The 16,640-nt window shown below is 37.0% G+C and overlaps 1 protein-coding gene and 1 long non-coding RNA gene across 5 annotated transcripts in view; one reads left to right on the plus strand and one right to left on the minus strand.

Moving 5' to 3' along the window:
• The window catches only part of LOC123880313 (calcium-binding mitochondrial carrier protein SCaMC-2), a 30,754-nt gene extending 14,826 nt beyond the window's left edge, over window positions 1-15,928 (minus strand). Inside the window, exons 1-4 of one of the 4 annotated variants that reach the window (XM_045928368.1) lie at window positions 15,420-15,928; window positions 11,703-11,826; window positions 11,499-11,586; window positions 8,433-8,544 (exon numbers count right to left, since the gene is read on the minus strand). In XM_045928368.1, the coding sequence (XP_045784324.1) occupies window positions 8,433-8,544; window positions 11,499-11,586; window positions 11,703-11,826; window positions 15,420-15,593 (498 nt within the window). In that variant the 5' untranslated portion in view covers window positions 15,594-15,928. Of the gene's footprint in view, window positions 1-796; window positions 903-968; window positions 1,360-8,432; window positions 8,545-10,787; window positions 10,807-11,498; window positions 11,587-11,702; window positions 11,827-15,419 lie in introns of those variants that run through there. The other 3 variants (XM_045928369.1, XM_045928370.1, XM_045928371.1) reach the window with 3 other exon arrangements.
• On the plus strand, window positions 7,715-12,735 carry LOC123880324. Its single transcript, XR_006799207.1, has 3 exons — window positions 7,715-7,724; window positions 9,485-9,488; window positions 12,679-12,735. It is a non-coding gene; the product is annotated as an uncharacterized LOC123880324 (long non-coding RNA).
• Window positions 15,929-16,640: the final 712 nt, after the last annotated feature.

The following is a 16,640-nucleotide window of genomic DNA, read 5'->3' on the forward strand; positions in this document are numbered from 1 at the left end:
AACTAGCAGGCATGAGAGAAAAAATTATGTGCAGGATGTTTTGGGAGCGGACAGTGAAGCAAAAATTTAAACTGTAAGAAACCCCTCTATTTTTCAGAGTTTAAATTTTAGCTGACCTAGCCGCTGTGCAACAGAAGAATTAGACTTACGCCCAAAACAATATTATAAGAGCACTCTTAAAGTGATTGTGTTTCAATTCAATAATCGTTTACGATTGAAAAAAAGTGCGGGTTCGATTCCTGACTTTAGCCGATTTAGCCTTGACCGATTCAAGCCATATTTCTCAGGATATCGAGACGATGGGTCATAGACCATAGTATAGCTACGCTAAAATTAAGAAGTACACGTGAGCAAAGTCGGGGAAATCACATAGTTTACTATATTAAACGAATACAGTGTTAATGAAAATTATCCTTCAGTTTTCTTCATTCCTAATCACAATATTTCTCAGAGCAGTCCCAATTAATACCATGTTAATTGTGATTGTGACGTATTCTTGAATTACGTATTCAACCTGCCGAACATGTGTTAACGCTAACCTCCTTAGCAACAGTGTGTGCAAACTGCAAGCGTTTAGTAACTCTCTAATTCCATACGGCAAAAATAGGAGTTAAAGATATGTGTGCTAGTAAATTTTATTTATAGGTAACCACTTTTTTATATTCGCGACACGCTTATGAATGAACCCAACTAATTCCACAAATAGATAAGGCGCTGCCTTGAAATCGTTCCAAATTATTTGGAAAATTAAAAATATCTATGGTGCAAAACGTGTGTAACCACAATTAAAATTTACCTTAATTATCCATTCGACGATGTCATCGTATTCATCCATGATGGGGTCGATAACAGAATAAGATTGCTCGAGACGTCTACAAACTTATGAAGTCTGAAACTATACTGTTACTAGGACAGCTGTATCGAATAGAACTTCTGGCTAAGATAACCCGGAATCACATAGCATTTACCTTTGCCAAACACCGACGAAACACGAACAGAAAATCCTCGAAGACATCGCCGGTTGGAACCGTGGTTTCTTCTAGCTCCAGAGACATTTTTATTGTACTACTTAACAATTACTGAATAAATTATATTTATCAAATTTTAAATATAAAATCACAGATCAATTTCTTTTTTGGAACTAAACTATCAGATCAAATAAATACTTTAGCGTCACGAGTTTAGTTTAGCGATGCGCGGCGCAACACGTGAAACGCGTATATTTGCACCAGCGCGCGTTTTCTCACTAACCAAAGAATGACTAGTGATAGTGAATAGTCCGTTCGCCTGACATGAGTGAGATCCGCTTTGCAACAGTTGTAAGCGGCCAACGGCAGACAACCATAGAGTCATCGAAAGGTACCGAGACTGGATATTTCGCGTAGATATCTCGTACGTGGCATTTGATAAAAAGGTGTGCGCCAGCCGCCAAGGCTAAGTAACAGACAAGTTCAAAGGGGCTCGGCAGGAAAAACGCGATCATTTTGTAACCATAGCAACACCATAAATTATGTTGAATAAGGTAGGTATAAAGGTTGTTGATGTACAAATCTTGCTATAAAATGAAAGTATGGCAATAGGTATTTCACTGTTTTTAATAATCAAGTGCTAACAATATAACTCTTGATTTGTGTTCAACGGTTGAGAGTCAATTGGTTTTAAAGTGATTTAAAAAAAGATTATCCTGATTATATTTTCAGTGCTTTTGGAATTAGTTCTTTTTATCTATGTTTTAGTTTAAACTTTTTTTTGTTTTTCCCTGCGGCTTATGAATGCAGAACCATTACAACATCAGGAATGAGGACTTAGAACCATAAAATTTTACTTGTATAGTGATAACAGTAGGGGTTGAGCACGAATTTTTTGCATTTGAAATAAACTAATCGCAACGAGTGACGTTGACCCTAGAACCTAAAGATTTTGATACAGTGAGATTCCACCACCAGTGCCCTATGTAGGGATGGAAGGTGACCCCCACACGTGTAAACAGTACTTGACCATTTCCCTGGCGCAGTGGTGAGCGCTGTGGTCTTGTAAGTGGGAGATCCCGGATTCGATTCCCGGCAGATGTAATTTAGGAATTTATGCTTTCTTATTTGTCTCTGGTCTGGTCTAGTGGAAGCTTCAGTCGTGGTTAGCTACCACCCTACCGGTAAAGCCGTGCCGCCAAACGATTTGCGATTCGGGGCGATACGCGTACCTACGGGTATGGGTTTAATAGTATTGCCATATCCCTTCTGAGTTAGCCCATTACCATCTTAGATTGATTGCGCCGTCACTTACTGCCAGATGAGTTCGCAGGGTTACAAGGGTTAACTTGTATCGAAATTAAACCCTTCTGTCGCCGCATGAAAAATACTCGGCCGCACAATCCTGTGCATATAATAGAGACGGAGACGGTAAAAAATCTTAACGTTTGAGGTGTTCCAGCATCCCATGTAGAGTTCTAAAGTAGTCAGACAAAGGCTTCTGGAAGAACCTAACCCAATGTATTGTAAGAAAATTGGTTGCCCAATCTAGTTTAATTCTAGGGTTAACATCAGTCGATACGATTACGTCACTTCAGATTCAAAACATTCTGCTCAGAACACAGGTTTCTATAACTGTGATAAATTTCAACTTTACAGCTCTTAAAGTTTTTTTTAAATCGCTATACAAACAGACAGACCAACAGAAGAACTGTGTGGACTATGATAGTGCAATTCAAAACGTTTTTGATACATTAACTTGATAAGGAGGATACAGTGACTCTATAAATCAGTGACTCTACAAAATTAAAAGGCAGTTATGAGACATAATTAATAGTATGAATTAATTTACCTATTAATTCGTTTATCAATCCTCTTTTGCGCAATGTATCTATTCTAGCTTATAGTAATATCTTTATTAACCTAACAAAACGTAGTGTTTACAAGCTTTGGTGTGAAATCCTGTCTTATAATGAAGTGAATACTGTGTAATGGTCTCAATCAAAATAGAGAGAATGCCCAATTAAACGTCGCAACCCTGTTCAGAGGTTTGTAGGGAGGTCAAATGCTATCAAATGACCCTAAAATGTTGACTAAGAGAATAGCGTATGAGTACTAGCCGAGTTTAAGAATTTTCATTAAAATAAACAGTTATATTATGTAAAAACAAATTCACGCACGTGGAAAATAACAACGGTATGAAGGCAGTGCGGCGGATAAAAATTTTCCGCAGTAAACATTGGCAGTTGCAACTACGCGGCGAGCCTACAGCTTTATCTTTCATTATCACCAGTTATTCTATCAGAGGAATACAGTTCAAACGTTCAAAGATTTGTTACAGACAACCTGCCGACGATGCCACATCGGAAAATGAAGAGAAGACTCGGGCTGATTCGACCTATAAGTCGATTTTTTAATCTCAGAGACCAAAATGACAACTCGAAATGTCAAACTTAAAAATAGTGACACCAGCTTGGCAAAAATAGTGTTGTCCTCATGGTTACGGTTCGGATAAAAATGGTTAATACTATAATATTTCGTGCATAGTGAGCAAAATAAACCCACGAAATTGTGTAATTATGAGATAATAAAAAAGTAGCACCAATCACATTATATTTGAAAGAGTTAAAGAATAATAAAGTAAGTAACAAAAAATACAAAAAAAATAATTCACCTAAGGAGTTTTTCCATAGTAGGTATGTAAAATTCATAAATTGAGAACCAGCCCATACTTAGTTCATTTGAATCGGAATTATTTTCAACACATTTTGTTGTTTCATACATATAGGTATTAGGTAAGTATTGATTGCACATAACTATCAAAGCGCCGTAAAAAACAGGCACATCAGGCAACACACAAAACGTCATTCAGGTCTCCGAGATTAATAAATGGACTATAGTTGCTGAGAGCATAAGCCACACGCGCCTTTTGTGGAAATTCTTGCAAGAATCTTCAAGAATCCATCTGTCCAGAATTAGACGTTTATTACAGCATTTTTGCTCTTGCCGCATAATGGCCTAATGCCCGTGTGAGTGTAGAGCCGGCTTTACGAATAAAGCCAGCTCTACACTCGCACGTGAAGTCACGCCGTTATTTCACGCCGTGAATGTATGCCGCGATTCACGCGTGAACTGTGTGCTTCCACACTCGCAAATCGTTACAGTCTTGTTCGTGACTATGGACGAAACCCTTTGTCGCGGACCAAAAACCGACACTGATCGGGGAAAGTTGCGAAGCTCGAACGCTAAGGCGTGAACAACATCTACACTCGTGATTCGCAGTTGTCGCGGCCGTTCGCACCGCGAGTGTAGAGCCCACTTAATAGTCGTGATCCCTTCGATGTTTATAACAGATTTTTTATCTTCATGATCATCCCATGACGGGCCCACTACTGAGTACGAGTCTTCTTTTAGAATGAGAAGGATTTAGGCCATAGTCTGCCACACTAGCCAAGTGCGGATTGATAGACTTCACACACCTTTGAGAACATTAAGGAGAACTCTCAGGCATGCGGGTTTCTCCACGATGTTTTCCTTCACCGTTACAGCACGTGACATTTAATTGTTTGAAACACACATAATAAAAGTTAGAGGTGCGTGCTCGGGATCGAACCGCCGACCTCCCGATCGGGATCGAACGGTCGACGTCTTAACCACTAGGTCCTAGGCTATTACCGCAGTAGGTTTTTACTGAATATAAATTTTTAATCAAATCAGAAATCACACTTCACATTATTATAAAGGCGAAAGTTTGTGTGTATGTGTGTATGTTACTCCTTCACGCAAAAACTACTGGACGGATTGGGCTGAAATTTGGAAAGGAGATAGATTATAATATATACCTTTGATTAGCACATAGGCTACTTTTTATCCCGGAAAGTCAAAGAGTTCCCACGGGATTTTTAAAAACCTACATCAACGCGAACGAAGTTGCGGGCATCAGCTAGTTAAGTATAAAATAAAGACTCTAATCGTGTGTCAGCTATGGCGCATTCTGAACATTCACTGTCTTCATCTAATCGAATAATTATAAAGACACGTACATCATAAATGCTCGTTAGGAGTTATCACATAGACCTATCACCTATACCTACTCTAGAATCGTGATGACGTATCGGACACTGCGTAATGGACCAGCCCACAGCCGCGCCCGCGGATTTGATTCATGATTCGTCAATTATCGAATTATATCGCTCCAGGCCAGGGCTACCTCAGGGCTCTTCAAACTGGATAGTTGATTATATCTGAATGATTCGTCAGACAGTTTTACACGACAATTAGACAATCAATGTGGCACAATCTGACTACAAATCAATCTGCATCTTGGCTAGATTAATCTAGATAAAAATAGAGGAAAAATCTAGATACCATTTACCTTCGGCGTTTTATGACTTTATGGCCGCCTCGTGACACGTCCCCCCACCTGAATGACTTTATATACCGAGTATTTTCTAAATAAGTTTTAGTACCAATATTTGTGAGCGTCTGGATAGTTTGTATGCCGCCTGGAAACATCATCTCGCGCTTTACTATATTGTAATTCGGTGCTCAAAAAGGGGGTGACCTAGTATTTTGAATACTATCTCGTGATTATATAAATTTGAATATGCTCTTTTAAAATTTTCACTTTTACACCTCGTATCTTTGCCGCCCAAAAACAATAATAATTTATAAAATAAAATAATAATGCTGACCTAATTGCTGTCATCAGTCTACCCGTAAAAAGAAATCAAAATTCCTTTCACGGTTTTTGCATTAGGAAGACGTTCCGATTCGACAAATATTAAGAAATCGAGATAGATTTTTTTTTTGAATTGGGTATCTATCAAGGTTAGCTATCTACCTGCACTACTATTCACCAAATTAAAAAGTTGTCTAGTTTACCTACTTCCTACTTGTACTTGTAGGTTATTCTATTACATAAATTAAGACTGGGTAATGGTCATGAGTTTGCAGTTTTATTTATGTGCTTGTGGATATCCGCGTGGATTTAGCTACTTTAAAGTCCCGTGGTTACTATTTTATTTTCCGAACTAAAAGTAGCCTATGTCACTCTCCAGTTCATCAACTATCACATCTATGTGGTATTCCGTTGAAACTTTAATGAAGGACAGACCAACAAACCGACAAACAAATACACTTTCGCATTTATAATATGGGTATTTAGTAGTGTTTCATCAGTTCACCCAGCTGAAAACCACTTTTTTTTAAATTAGGGATCCCCCCATTGCACATATGCACATAAGGGATATGTGCGGATTTGGTTTGGATTAAATAGCGAGCAAACGAGCAGTCACCTGGTGTGAAGTGATTACCGCCGCCCATTTACATTTGCAGCACCAGAGGTACCGCCGATAAGTTGCCGGCCTTTCAGGAATTTGTTAGTCCGCCCCTTGAATAATCCCATGTTGTAATGTAGAGGGAACACCGCCGATGGGAGTTGATTCCACAGTTTGCATGTGCGTGGAAAAAAGGATCTGGCACAACGGGGGGTCAATGTCTCAATAGCTCAACCGGTAAAGGAGTGGACTGAAAACCGAAAGGTCGACGGTTCAAACCCCGCCCGTTGCACTATTGTCGTACCTACTCTTAGCACAAGCCTGAGCCTGAGCTTAGTTGGAGAGGAAAGGGGAATATTAGTCATTTAACATGGCTAATATTCTTTAAAAAAAAATGTGCACCAGGCACCCAGGTGGTGAGGTGAAATTGCTTGCGGTGCGGTTGTAGAGCAAGGAGGGTGGAATGAGGTCAAACAGCTCTTCAGAGCAATCCCCATTATAAAGGCGATAAAACACGCAAAGAGAGCTAACATCTCTGCGGTGCCACCATTGCGACAGAGATGTCGTCGAATCTTCTCAGATTTGTATCACAGTACTGTATTCGGCAGCGCTGATTGTCAAGAGGCGCCTTAGAGGTGACAGACAGGACTGTGATATTTTTATGCAGTACGTCGCAGAAGAGAAAATAGGTAGCCCTGAGTCCATAACGAGGTCAATTTCGTATCTTCTTTATTGTCAATATACAAACTGGTGGCGTGGTGTCGGTAATCTGCGCATCACAGCGCGATTGTACTGATTCGCAATTTGCTCGCGTGATTCAATTATTGTGGCCCACAGAAGTCTGAATAGGTATAAAAGTGGTAAAGCGTAAACTTGTCGCCGCTCAGATATTATGTAGTAAAACATCAATTAGCGCTAACATCATAACTACAAGTGTACCTAAATTAAAAATTTATAACACCCCCGACAAGTGAAGGTTACAGTAACTAGAAAAGAGCTGATAACTTTCAAACGGCTGAACCGATTTTCTTGGATTATAGTTAAGAACACTCTCGAACAAGCCACCTTTCAAACAAAAAACCAATAAATCAAAATCGGTTCATTAGTTTAGGAGCTACGATGCCACAGACAAATACACAGATACACACGTCAAACTTATAACACCACTTTTTTGGGTCGGGGGTTAAAACAGCAGCAGATATGTATAGATTTAATAGGTAAGTAGGAAATGGACCGAGGTTTTGGCCAAAACCGAGCGTTCCCTAATCCTAAAAGATATCAAACGCCGAAATTGAACAAACAGTTATGTATGGGTGAGAGTGATATGGAAGAGGCGACACGTCCAAGCTACAAAGCTCTCGGTGGGTTTTTCTTAGAGTGGAAGTGTCTCAAAATCGGCGACAGGCTCTCCCGGTATTAAAGAATGCAAATATCATTTCTATTACCTTATTTAGAATTCTGTGTTGTGAATATTAAGGTACCTTTGCACTACTGCGTACGCTTTTGTGAGTGGTATAGTGTGCAAAATAGAGTAAAGGGAACATAACTCATGATTCAAAAAGCCAAGTAACTTCACCACCATGGACGGCTCGTTTGATCGCCTTTTTTTTTAAATCTGCTGTATTACGGACTCAGTGAATGATACCAAATTGTAATCTTTATTCTATATGAAGGCTAGTTGAGAACGACTACGCGATTCATGTAAAACCGTGTTGAATCCGGCTTCAGTTTTACAGCTATTATCTAGTTTGTATAATACGGCGTTGGCTTTACTATGGCTTACTCTAATGTCAGATAGCTTATTTTTTCTACCGAATCATGAAGAATGTAACCCTTTAAAAATAAGTAGTTTCAAGAAATTATTCATACAATATTATCCATACGACGTAATTCGTAATATACTTATCGTTATAAACCTCACTTTTACTATGCGATCAAACCTTAAATTGCAAAAAAAAATGTACTTAGTTGTAAAGACAGTTGTTGTTTTTTTCACGACTTTTTTGTTTTTGTTGGTACGGATTTGACGCTACCTTCGCCGGCAGGTTAGAGCTAAACAAGTGAGGGTTTAGGTTTCTCTCCCGAAAATAAAGCTTTAAAAAACCTAAATCCATGAATACATTATAAATAACAGGTATACTGCAGTCTGCAGCTATAAGCATAATATTGAAAACATATAACTCACAGTCGAGTGCCTCCAGAAATGTATGAGCGCGTGGATGTCGGTTGCTGGCGCAAGCAGAAGGTAGTCCCGCCATTCGTCGTAACTGATGTTCAGGCTCCCGTCTTGGTCCATCCTGTTGACAAACCCAGACGTGTGAAAACGACATAAACACATTGTAAGCAAATGAGTTTACGAAATCCCACTATGGAACGGGTAGTTTGCCCCTAAACAGACGCAGATACACGGCTACACGGCTTATATTAATGTTTACATTTACACGGGGAAGGGCATCTGTACGGATTCGGACGGTTTTTCAACGAATTTAGGTATATATGAATCAGCTTAAATGCCCGCGACTTCATCCGCGTGGACTACACAAATTACAAACTCCTACTTTACAAAACTCCTTTTTTTGCGGATGTCTACGTCATAATAGCTATTTGATCGCCAAATTTCAGCCCGATCTGTCCAATAGTTTCAACCGTACCGTACAGTACCGTATAGATCAGTCAGCTAGTCGGTCAATCAGACAGTTAGCTATTCTATTTATATAATATACTAGATGCCCGCGACTTCGTCCCCGTGGATATAGGTTTTTAAAAATCCCGTGAGAGCTCATTGATTTTCCGGGATAAATAGTAGCCTATGTGTTAATCCAGGGTATAATCTATCTCCATTCTAAATTTCAGCCAAATCCATCCAATAGTTTTTGGGTGAAGAAGTAACAAAACATACACACACATACACACACACAAACTATCGCCTTGATAATATTATTGTGATAGACTCTGGTTTCCGTCTTTAAAATAAGAGGTTCCTTGATGCGTATGAACGCAATGCAAAACATCGCAAAGCTTGTGTACTCTAATCGTAGCGTTTGTGTGCACTTAAGAACTTGGTACACTATATTTCAAAAGACTTCTGCGTTTGTACGAGTATTTTGTGCGTATGGAGCCTCGACATGTCACGATCACGTCATACAAAAAAAAAATCTAGAGACGCACATAGGCATACGTAGTAGTAAACGTCAGTAGTAAACGTAAAATTTTATTTTTAACCCCCGACCCAAAAAGAGGGGTGTTATATTTGAACCACTTCATTGCATATATTACATAATAAAGCTACAGAGGATATAATAATTTGCTAAAGGCAAATAATTTAGTAAACTTATCACAAAAGTGATCTCTTCTAGGCAACCGTATTTAAGAAGTCAGTGTTGGTCATTTCCCAAAATTTTTCTTAATTATCAGGTATCAAGTAACAAGTGTAAATTAAAAATTTATAACACCCCCGACAAGTGAAGGTTACAGTAACTAGAAAAGAGCTAATAACTTTCAAACGGCTGAACCAATAGTCTTGGATTTTAGCTAAAAACACTCTCGATTAAGCCACCTTTCAAACAAAAAAAACTAAATTAAAATCGGTTTATTAGTTTAGGAGCTACGATGCCACAGACATACTCAGATACACACGTCAAACTTATAACACCCCTGTTTTTGGGTCGGGTGTTAAAAATATTGCGAGTAAGTAAATTAGGAAGGAAAGTTTGAGCACAGGTTGCGACAGCGCCGATCGTTGCTAATGTCGCTCGCATAATATCTTCGGCGCGCCAGATTTGGACGATTACTTGATGACAATACTTATTCAAATTCCTACTACCCTATGAAAAAGGACCCCGCATGAGTTGGAAACTAGACGGGCTTTCGTCGACTAAATACGTGAGTACAGCCATAACAATCTATACTTATAATTAAAATTACTCACGTTAAAATTGTTTTCTTATATTATTACTAACAAAAAATCTTCAGTAAAAAGAATGTGCTATTTTGAGACGCGGTAATCATATTATTGTTCTCGTCAATCATGTACGTAGGAGTACTTACATTCAAGGCTTTTAGATTAGCTTACAAGGGCCTTGACGAATATGACGCGATCAGCTGATATAGTGTAAGTAGACCTTTGTAGAAGTCTTATGATTTGTATTCCTAACTTCTGAGGGCTTCTTGTATACCTACATCGAATACATTCTTGTATACATTGAGGTTACTGGAATGTGGAACAGGATGACATGACATGTTAAGCGATCAAGCGGAAACAAGTAGGTTATTCGTAGCAGGAATAAAAGTGACATAACGATTTGGTATTGATTTTATCATAATACCACATTCCAAACAGAACAATCTCAAACCAATCACAAACATAAAACTAACGGCCATTACTCTGTTCGAGACGTTTGCTCAGAGCTGCCATTTATTAGTTGACTTTCAGAACATTTTTTCCTGTTATTTTTGGAACGCAAACAGCACATAGATGTTTGGTTTAATCATGTACATTTGTATTAGCAAACCCAGCAACTACATGATGATTATGACTTACCGGATTATTGGCCATTGGACTTTTCTGAAACATTTGGTCTGACTTTTAGAATTTTATTGCCAAAAAAACTAAATTGTATTAATTTTGTTGAATTATACAAATTAATATTGTGCTCTACTTTGATGTACTGTGCTCTACTATTTTTGTTCAAAGTACAAATCCAAGCTTTTTTGAAAACTCTTATCTACCAGTTTGAAAAGATAGTTCACAACCTCACAGGTCTATCATAGTGTAAAAAACTACACAGTAACCACAGTACTCAACGCTTTTGATGTTAGCGGAAGAACCTGTATCACTCTTTTAAGTCTAGAGTCGATCTGCGCCGCGCCGAATCGAGCCGAAACACGTTCATTGGCATGACAAATAATTCCATTCGGCGTACTAAAGCGCGTCGCTGATCGACGCAGTTCTATAATAAACAAATAGGTGGCAAATTATTGCGATTCAATTCAACTCGGTTCGGCGAGCCAGTGGACGCCAGCTTTAATAGCTGTCATCTACCCTGAAATGAATGAAATTGGGGCACGGTTGCTGTCTTAATTTGTGTTGGTTGACTGTACCCGTATTTAGACTGTGGTTTTACTGAGAAGCTATAGGAGCATCTACACTCTTAATCACGTTTATTTAAAAACGCGCAACATATTTTTAACTTACAACCATACATAGAAAAATCACGATCGCATTTGCAAAAAAAAAACACACAGTTCATACCTTTTCAATAAATTAGTTGCTTCATTTCTACCTATTGCAATCCCTAAGTCAGCAAACGCCGATATAAGTTCTTCCAGGTCAACTTTTCCTGCAAAAGACAAAAAGTGTTTAAAGTTAATGAGTGGTAGGGAATTGAAAAACCAACAAATAAATATACACACACACATAACTGCTAAGTATAGTTAGATAATTTAATCTACTTACCATCCTTATTTTTATCCAAATGAGAGAACTGGAGCTTAAGATTCTTTTCATGCTCTCGCACATAGTGAATAAACTCTGAAAGTGTAACATCGCCAGGATCCTTTCCAGTTTTTGCCAAGAATTTCTGGAAACAATGAAATTTTATTGGCCTTACATTATTACAACATACTATGTTAAGAATTAATTATAAGAAACAAGTTTTTTCTAATACAAGTGTGAATTAAAAATTTATAACACCCCCGACAAATGAAGGTTACAGTAACTAGAAAAGAGCTGATCCCACCAAAAACATTTCATGTAAAAAAGTAGCCAAGACTCACAAACTCATAATGTTTTCACTGTTAAAAAGTTATGAGATCTCCAGTAGAGCCAAGCCCCTAGCTGAGCTTAGATTTGTGCTGGCCATGGGACCTATCCCAAGTCCAAAGTAATATAGCTCTTAAATGCTCTTGATTATATCACATTTATAACAATAAATAACAAATCACTCTACTTACAAGCTCTGATTCTACAAACCCTACATCTTGGTAAAAAAAGGACGGCTTGGCCGTTTAATGTTCGTAAAACTATTACATGACATAACATATTTTAAGGCCATAAGGAATAGTTTGTTCGACAATTACTAATTTGTATTGTACTTCGCAGAAGCTATTCCGGGCTTAAATGTCATTTCTGATAAAAAATCCACGAACTGTAAACGGCCAAGCCGTATTTTTTTTACCAAGATGTAGGGTTTGTAGAATCAGAGCTTGTAAGTAGAGTGATTTGTTATTTATTGTTATAAATGTGATATAATCAAGAGCATTTAAGAGCTATATTACTTTGGACTTGGGATAGGTCCCATGGCCAGCACAAATCTAAGCTCAGCTAGAGATCTCATAACTTTATGTCATATGTTACATTCGTATTATTGTAACATAATCTATAGAATCTGTTCTAGCTGATAGGTGAGAAAGAAAAAAACACATGAGAGTAGAGCTGATAGCTACGAGTCTAGGCAAATGCAGTAGTTTTAAGTCTTCATTTTAAACATATCTGTGACTACTTTTTTTACATACTATTGTATACAATATGAGAACCATTGGATTTAATTTAATGATGAATATTTAATAAATTTTGCTCAAGGGAATATTGTGCTGTTGGCAACAAGATAATCTTTTCTCAACACTGACTTTGACCAACAACAATATTATGTATGTATCATTTCCAAGTTGCATGCTCAAGGTTTACATATAATTTACATAAATGGAAAATCAGTTACAGATTCTTCAAGTACAAATGCTTGACCATTTTTGCACTCATCAATTATTCATTTTTATAAAAGCACACTATATAAAAATAGCAACTAATAAGATACTCTGTCCATTAGACTTGAGCAGAGTGTAGCAGTGTTTAGTTCAATCAGATTTTTGTTATCATGTCATCAATAATCTGATTGGTCTGCTTAACATATATCTACTCTGTCTGCTTTAGTGAACAATGGCCATGCATCCATAATCTTTATCTGCTATAGCACTGATCACTGGCATGCTTTTGTCAACTGATAAGGAAAACCCCATACTAATGGAAAAGCACTTATGCAATTCTCTCAATACCTAGTCTGATATAACACTAAAAATTTGCTTTAACTACATCATCATGATCGCATTGCCGGCCCACTACTTAGCATGGGTCATGGGCAAGCAATAGATAAATCTGATTGCTTACGGGTATCACTTGATACAGGCTTAACCAATTTTTTTTATTTATTGTAACCCTTAATACTGATTGTTTTCTAAATAAAAATAAAGTAAATACAGTCAGCATTCGGCTTGACCAAAATTTTATGAAGGCAAAGCCAAGCTAACAGTTAATGTATTTTATTTAATATAAGAGCATATTTTTCTTTGACACACATTTTAAATATATATACATACAGCAAATGTAATAGAGTAAAGTTACCATAATGAGGAAATAGGATGTACTAATTGACCTTTCAATTATAATGTTTTTATACAGTTGGATTTTGTGTTGCAGTACACTTTTTAGCTCAAAAGGGCAGACGAGAAAATTTAGCACTACATGGTAAATGCAGAAAAGGTCCCAAGGTACTAGAATGGTAACCTCACACTGACTGGACTAACAATATATAACATTAAACATGGGGAACCAAAGATTCAGGTGGGGCAAGACCATAGCATGTAGTTATGTCCAGCAGTAGATGACTATCGGTTGAACAAGATGATGAACACATTAAAACATATTGGTGCATACAATTTTTTTATGAAATTACTTCATTACACCTATAGTACCCCATATAAGGGTCAATAAATGTAAAGATTTGTTCATCTGCAACATGGCCCTGCCCTTACACTGAGTAATATAAATTGGCCTAAGAGTGAAATGAAAGTTACTGCATTATTAAAATAATGAATGGAATTTCATTATGCAGCTTAAACTAATGAAGTTAGTGTTGGAACTGGCTGTAAACTAAATTTTTTATATTTAAATATATTCTTATTCTTTTTCTAAAATCCTTTTGTTTTACGTTCGATGACTTTTTATCTCACTTCAAATATATATCTCAAACAGGACGTCCAAGCTTTTCTTTTTTTCCTATAAATTCAAAATATCCCAACACGTTATCAGCACGAAGCTCTTGGGAAAAATCATAAGTGGAAAAGTGGTGTTAATTGTCCAGTGTTGCTATATTTGTTGCGAACAAGGAAAATCATATTTAGATATTTTTCTTTCCAAATGTCGCAAGCAAGCGGAGATATAAGTGGCCAAAGGAATGAAATCCAAACCAAATGAAGTCACGGATTCGATCACAGCACTTACTGCTAATTTTTCAAATAAGGATGTTTGGTGATTCTGTCCTTCATGCTTCGCCCTGTGGTGGACTGTACATAGTTGATGGTACTGTTAATATTCCACCTAAGATGAATAGTGAAAATATTGCGTACGAGGTGCACCCTGACTGTCTGAGCAAGTATCAGCTCTGGCATTAACGGTTAGGACACTTATGTCGCATAGGCATGAATCAATTGAAGAATCATCAGGTAGTAGTAGATTTTAGTTAGTTTTTTATTTTTTTGTTGCTGTGTGTTGATATGTTATGTTAAGTTTTTTTTTTGTAAGACAATTTAGTTTAAAGGGGGATGTTGGAACTGGCTGTAAACTAAATTGTTTATATTTAAACTTATTCTTATTCTTTTTCTAAAATCCTTTTGTTTTACGTTCGATGACTTTTTATCTGACTTCAAATATATATCTCAAACAGGACGTCCAAGCTTTTCTTTTTACTGATATTTTTCCTATAAATTCAAAATATCCCAACAGTTAGGAACTGAAAAGTGTGTTATTTCTGAGGTTCACAGGGTCATGTACATTGATTTTACTGTTAGTAAATAAGCAGTAGTGAGGGACAAGGAAAAATTAATTAAATCAAAGAGTTCCGAGAAAATTCTAATTAGGTAACTTAAAAGAATACCACGTTTTAGGCACCTATGCTTTATGCAAATTGTATTATGATTTAAGGCGCTTAATAGGTAATTAGACTTATAAAACCAGAAGGGAGAACTAAATTTTGATTTTGAACAATATAAGAACTTTCACAAGTGCAAAAGTTAACTTATTCTTAATTCAAAGAACTATTGAAAAGATGACGTACAAATAAATGAAAGTAAAAGCAATAAAATACCGTTAGTTAAGCAAAGTTAATTGTTAAATTCTAACCTCTGCATAGCTGCGATTAATGTGTGGAGCCAACTCCTTGAGAGCCACAGACAGGTCATGGATGTCAATTTTGCCATTTCCATCAGTATCTAATTTAGAAAATAGTTTTTCTAATCTTTCTTCGTCTTCTTTTGGTAGTTCCTCTATTTCCAAAGGCGGATGGCACTGCACCATGGTGTCTTTCGTCAGCGTAATAAGTACTATTTTTTAAACAAGTTAAAATGTCTTGCAATACGTATGTAGTGGCATACATTACTTTAGCCTAATTAATTAAAAACGCAACTAAAATCATTTTTGCGGAATCTTCCGAGATTCTCATTCAAAAGGAATTTTGACATGTATTGATACCTTGGCTTTCCACTTGGGCACTAGTACTACAACAGTGTGAGTGTGACAAACGGACGATGGCACATTTTCACACATTGAAATATATACAGCACTGCGGCTAGGACTGCTAATTTTCTAGGCCAAGAAAGTAGTAAGCGACATCTTTGTTAAGTGTCCTACATTATTCTGAAAACTGAAAATAGTTATCTATTGATTTTGCAACAAGTATTTTTAAAAACAAAGTAGAAACCTTTTTTTTTTTTTTCGTTTTTTGCTTTAAAAATTTTTTGAGCTTAGGGTGGGGTGTGAGCATGAGTTTTTACGAGAAACGAAATTTTAAAGAAAAAAAAAGGTAGGTACCTACCTAATACCCACCAACAAGAATCTTTTGGCGCGTGGCCAAAATCGGAACTAACGATGCCAACTTGTGAAGTGTCACGCTGTCCCCTTGTTTGTGGTGTTGCTAAGTAAAAAATCTGAATTTCACTGTTTTTTTTAATAATAGAACCACCAAATAATATATCCTAATAATAAATACAGCATAAATGTGTCTGCATCTTATAGCTATATACAGCACTAGGTAAGTATAGTATTTGAGTGCTGTCTAAGTACTGTAGGTAAGTATAGTATATGTGTATTGATAGGTTGCAAGGACGTGGCCTAGCAATGGTTTTAATTATTTTTCCCCTTTTTGTAAACAGGGATGGCTTTCCTAATTTCTCATTCAGTTAAAATTAGATAAACTTACTCGATTTTCAACATAGATATTTTCAACTTATTCCCTAAAATTCAGGAGAATCTAATTGCTGGCAGCCTTTGTTCTACAACAACGTCCTTGTCAATGTCATTCAAGTGCCAAAAGAGATCCTTGTCGCATTGTACCAACATTATAAC

The sequence above is a fragment of the Maniola jurtina genome, chromosome Z (genome assembly GCF_905333055.1).
Source record: "Maniola jurtina chromosome Z, ilManJurt1.1, whole genome shotgun sequence".
Taxonomy (NCBI): Eukaryota; Metazoa; Arthropoda; class Insecta; order Lepidoptera; family Nymphalidae; genus Maniola; species Maniola jurtina.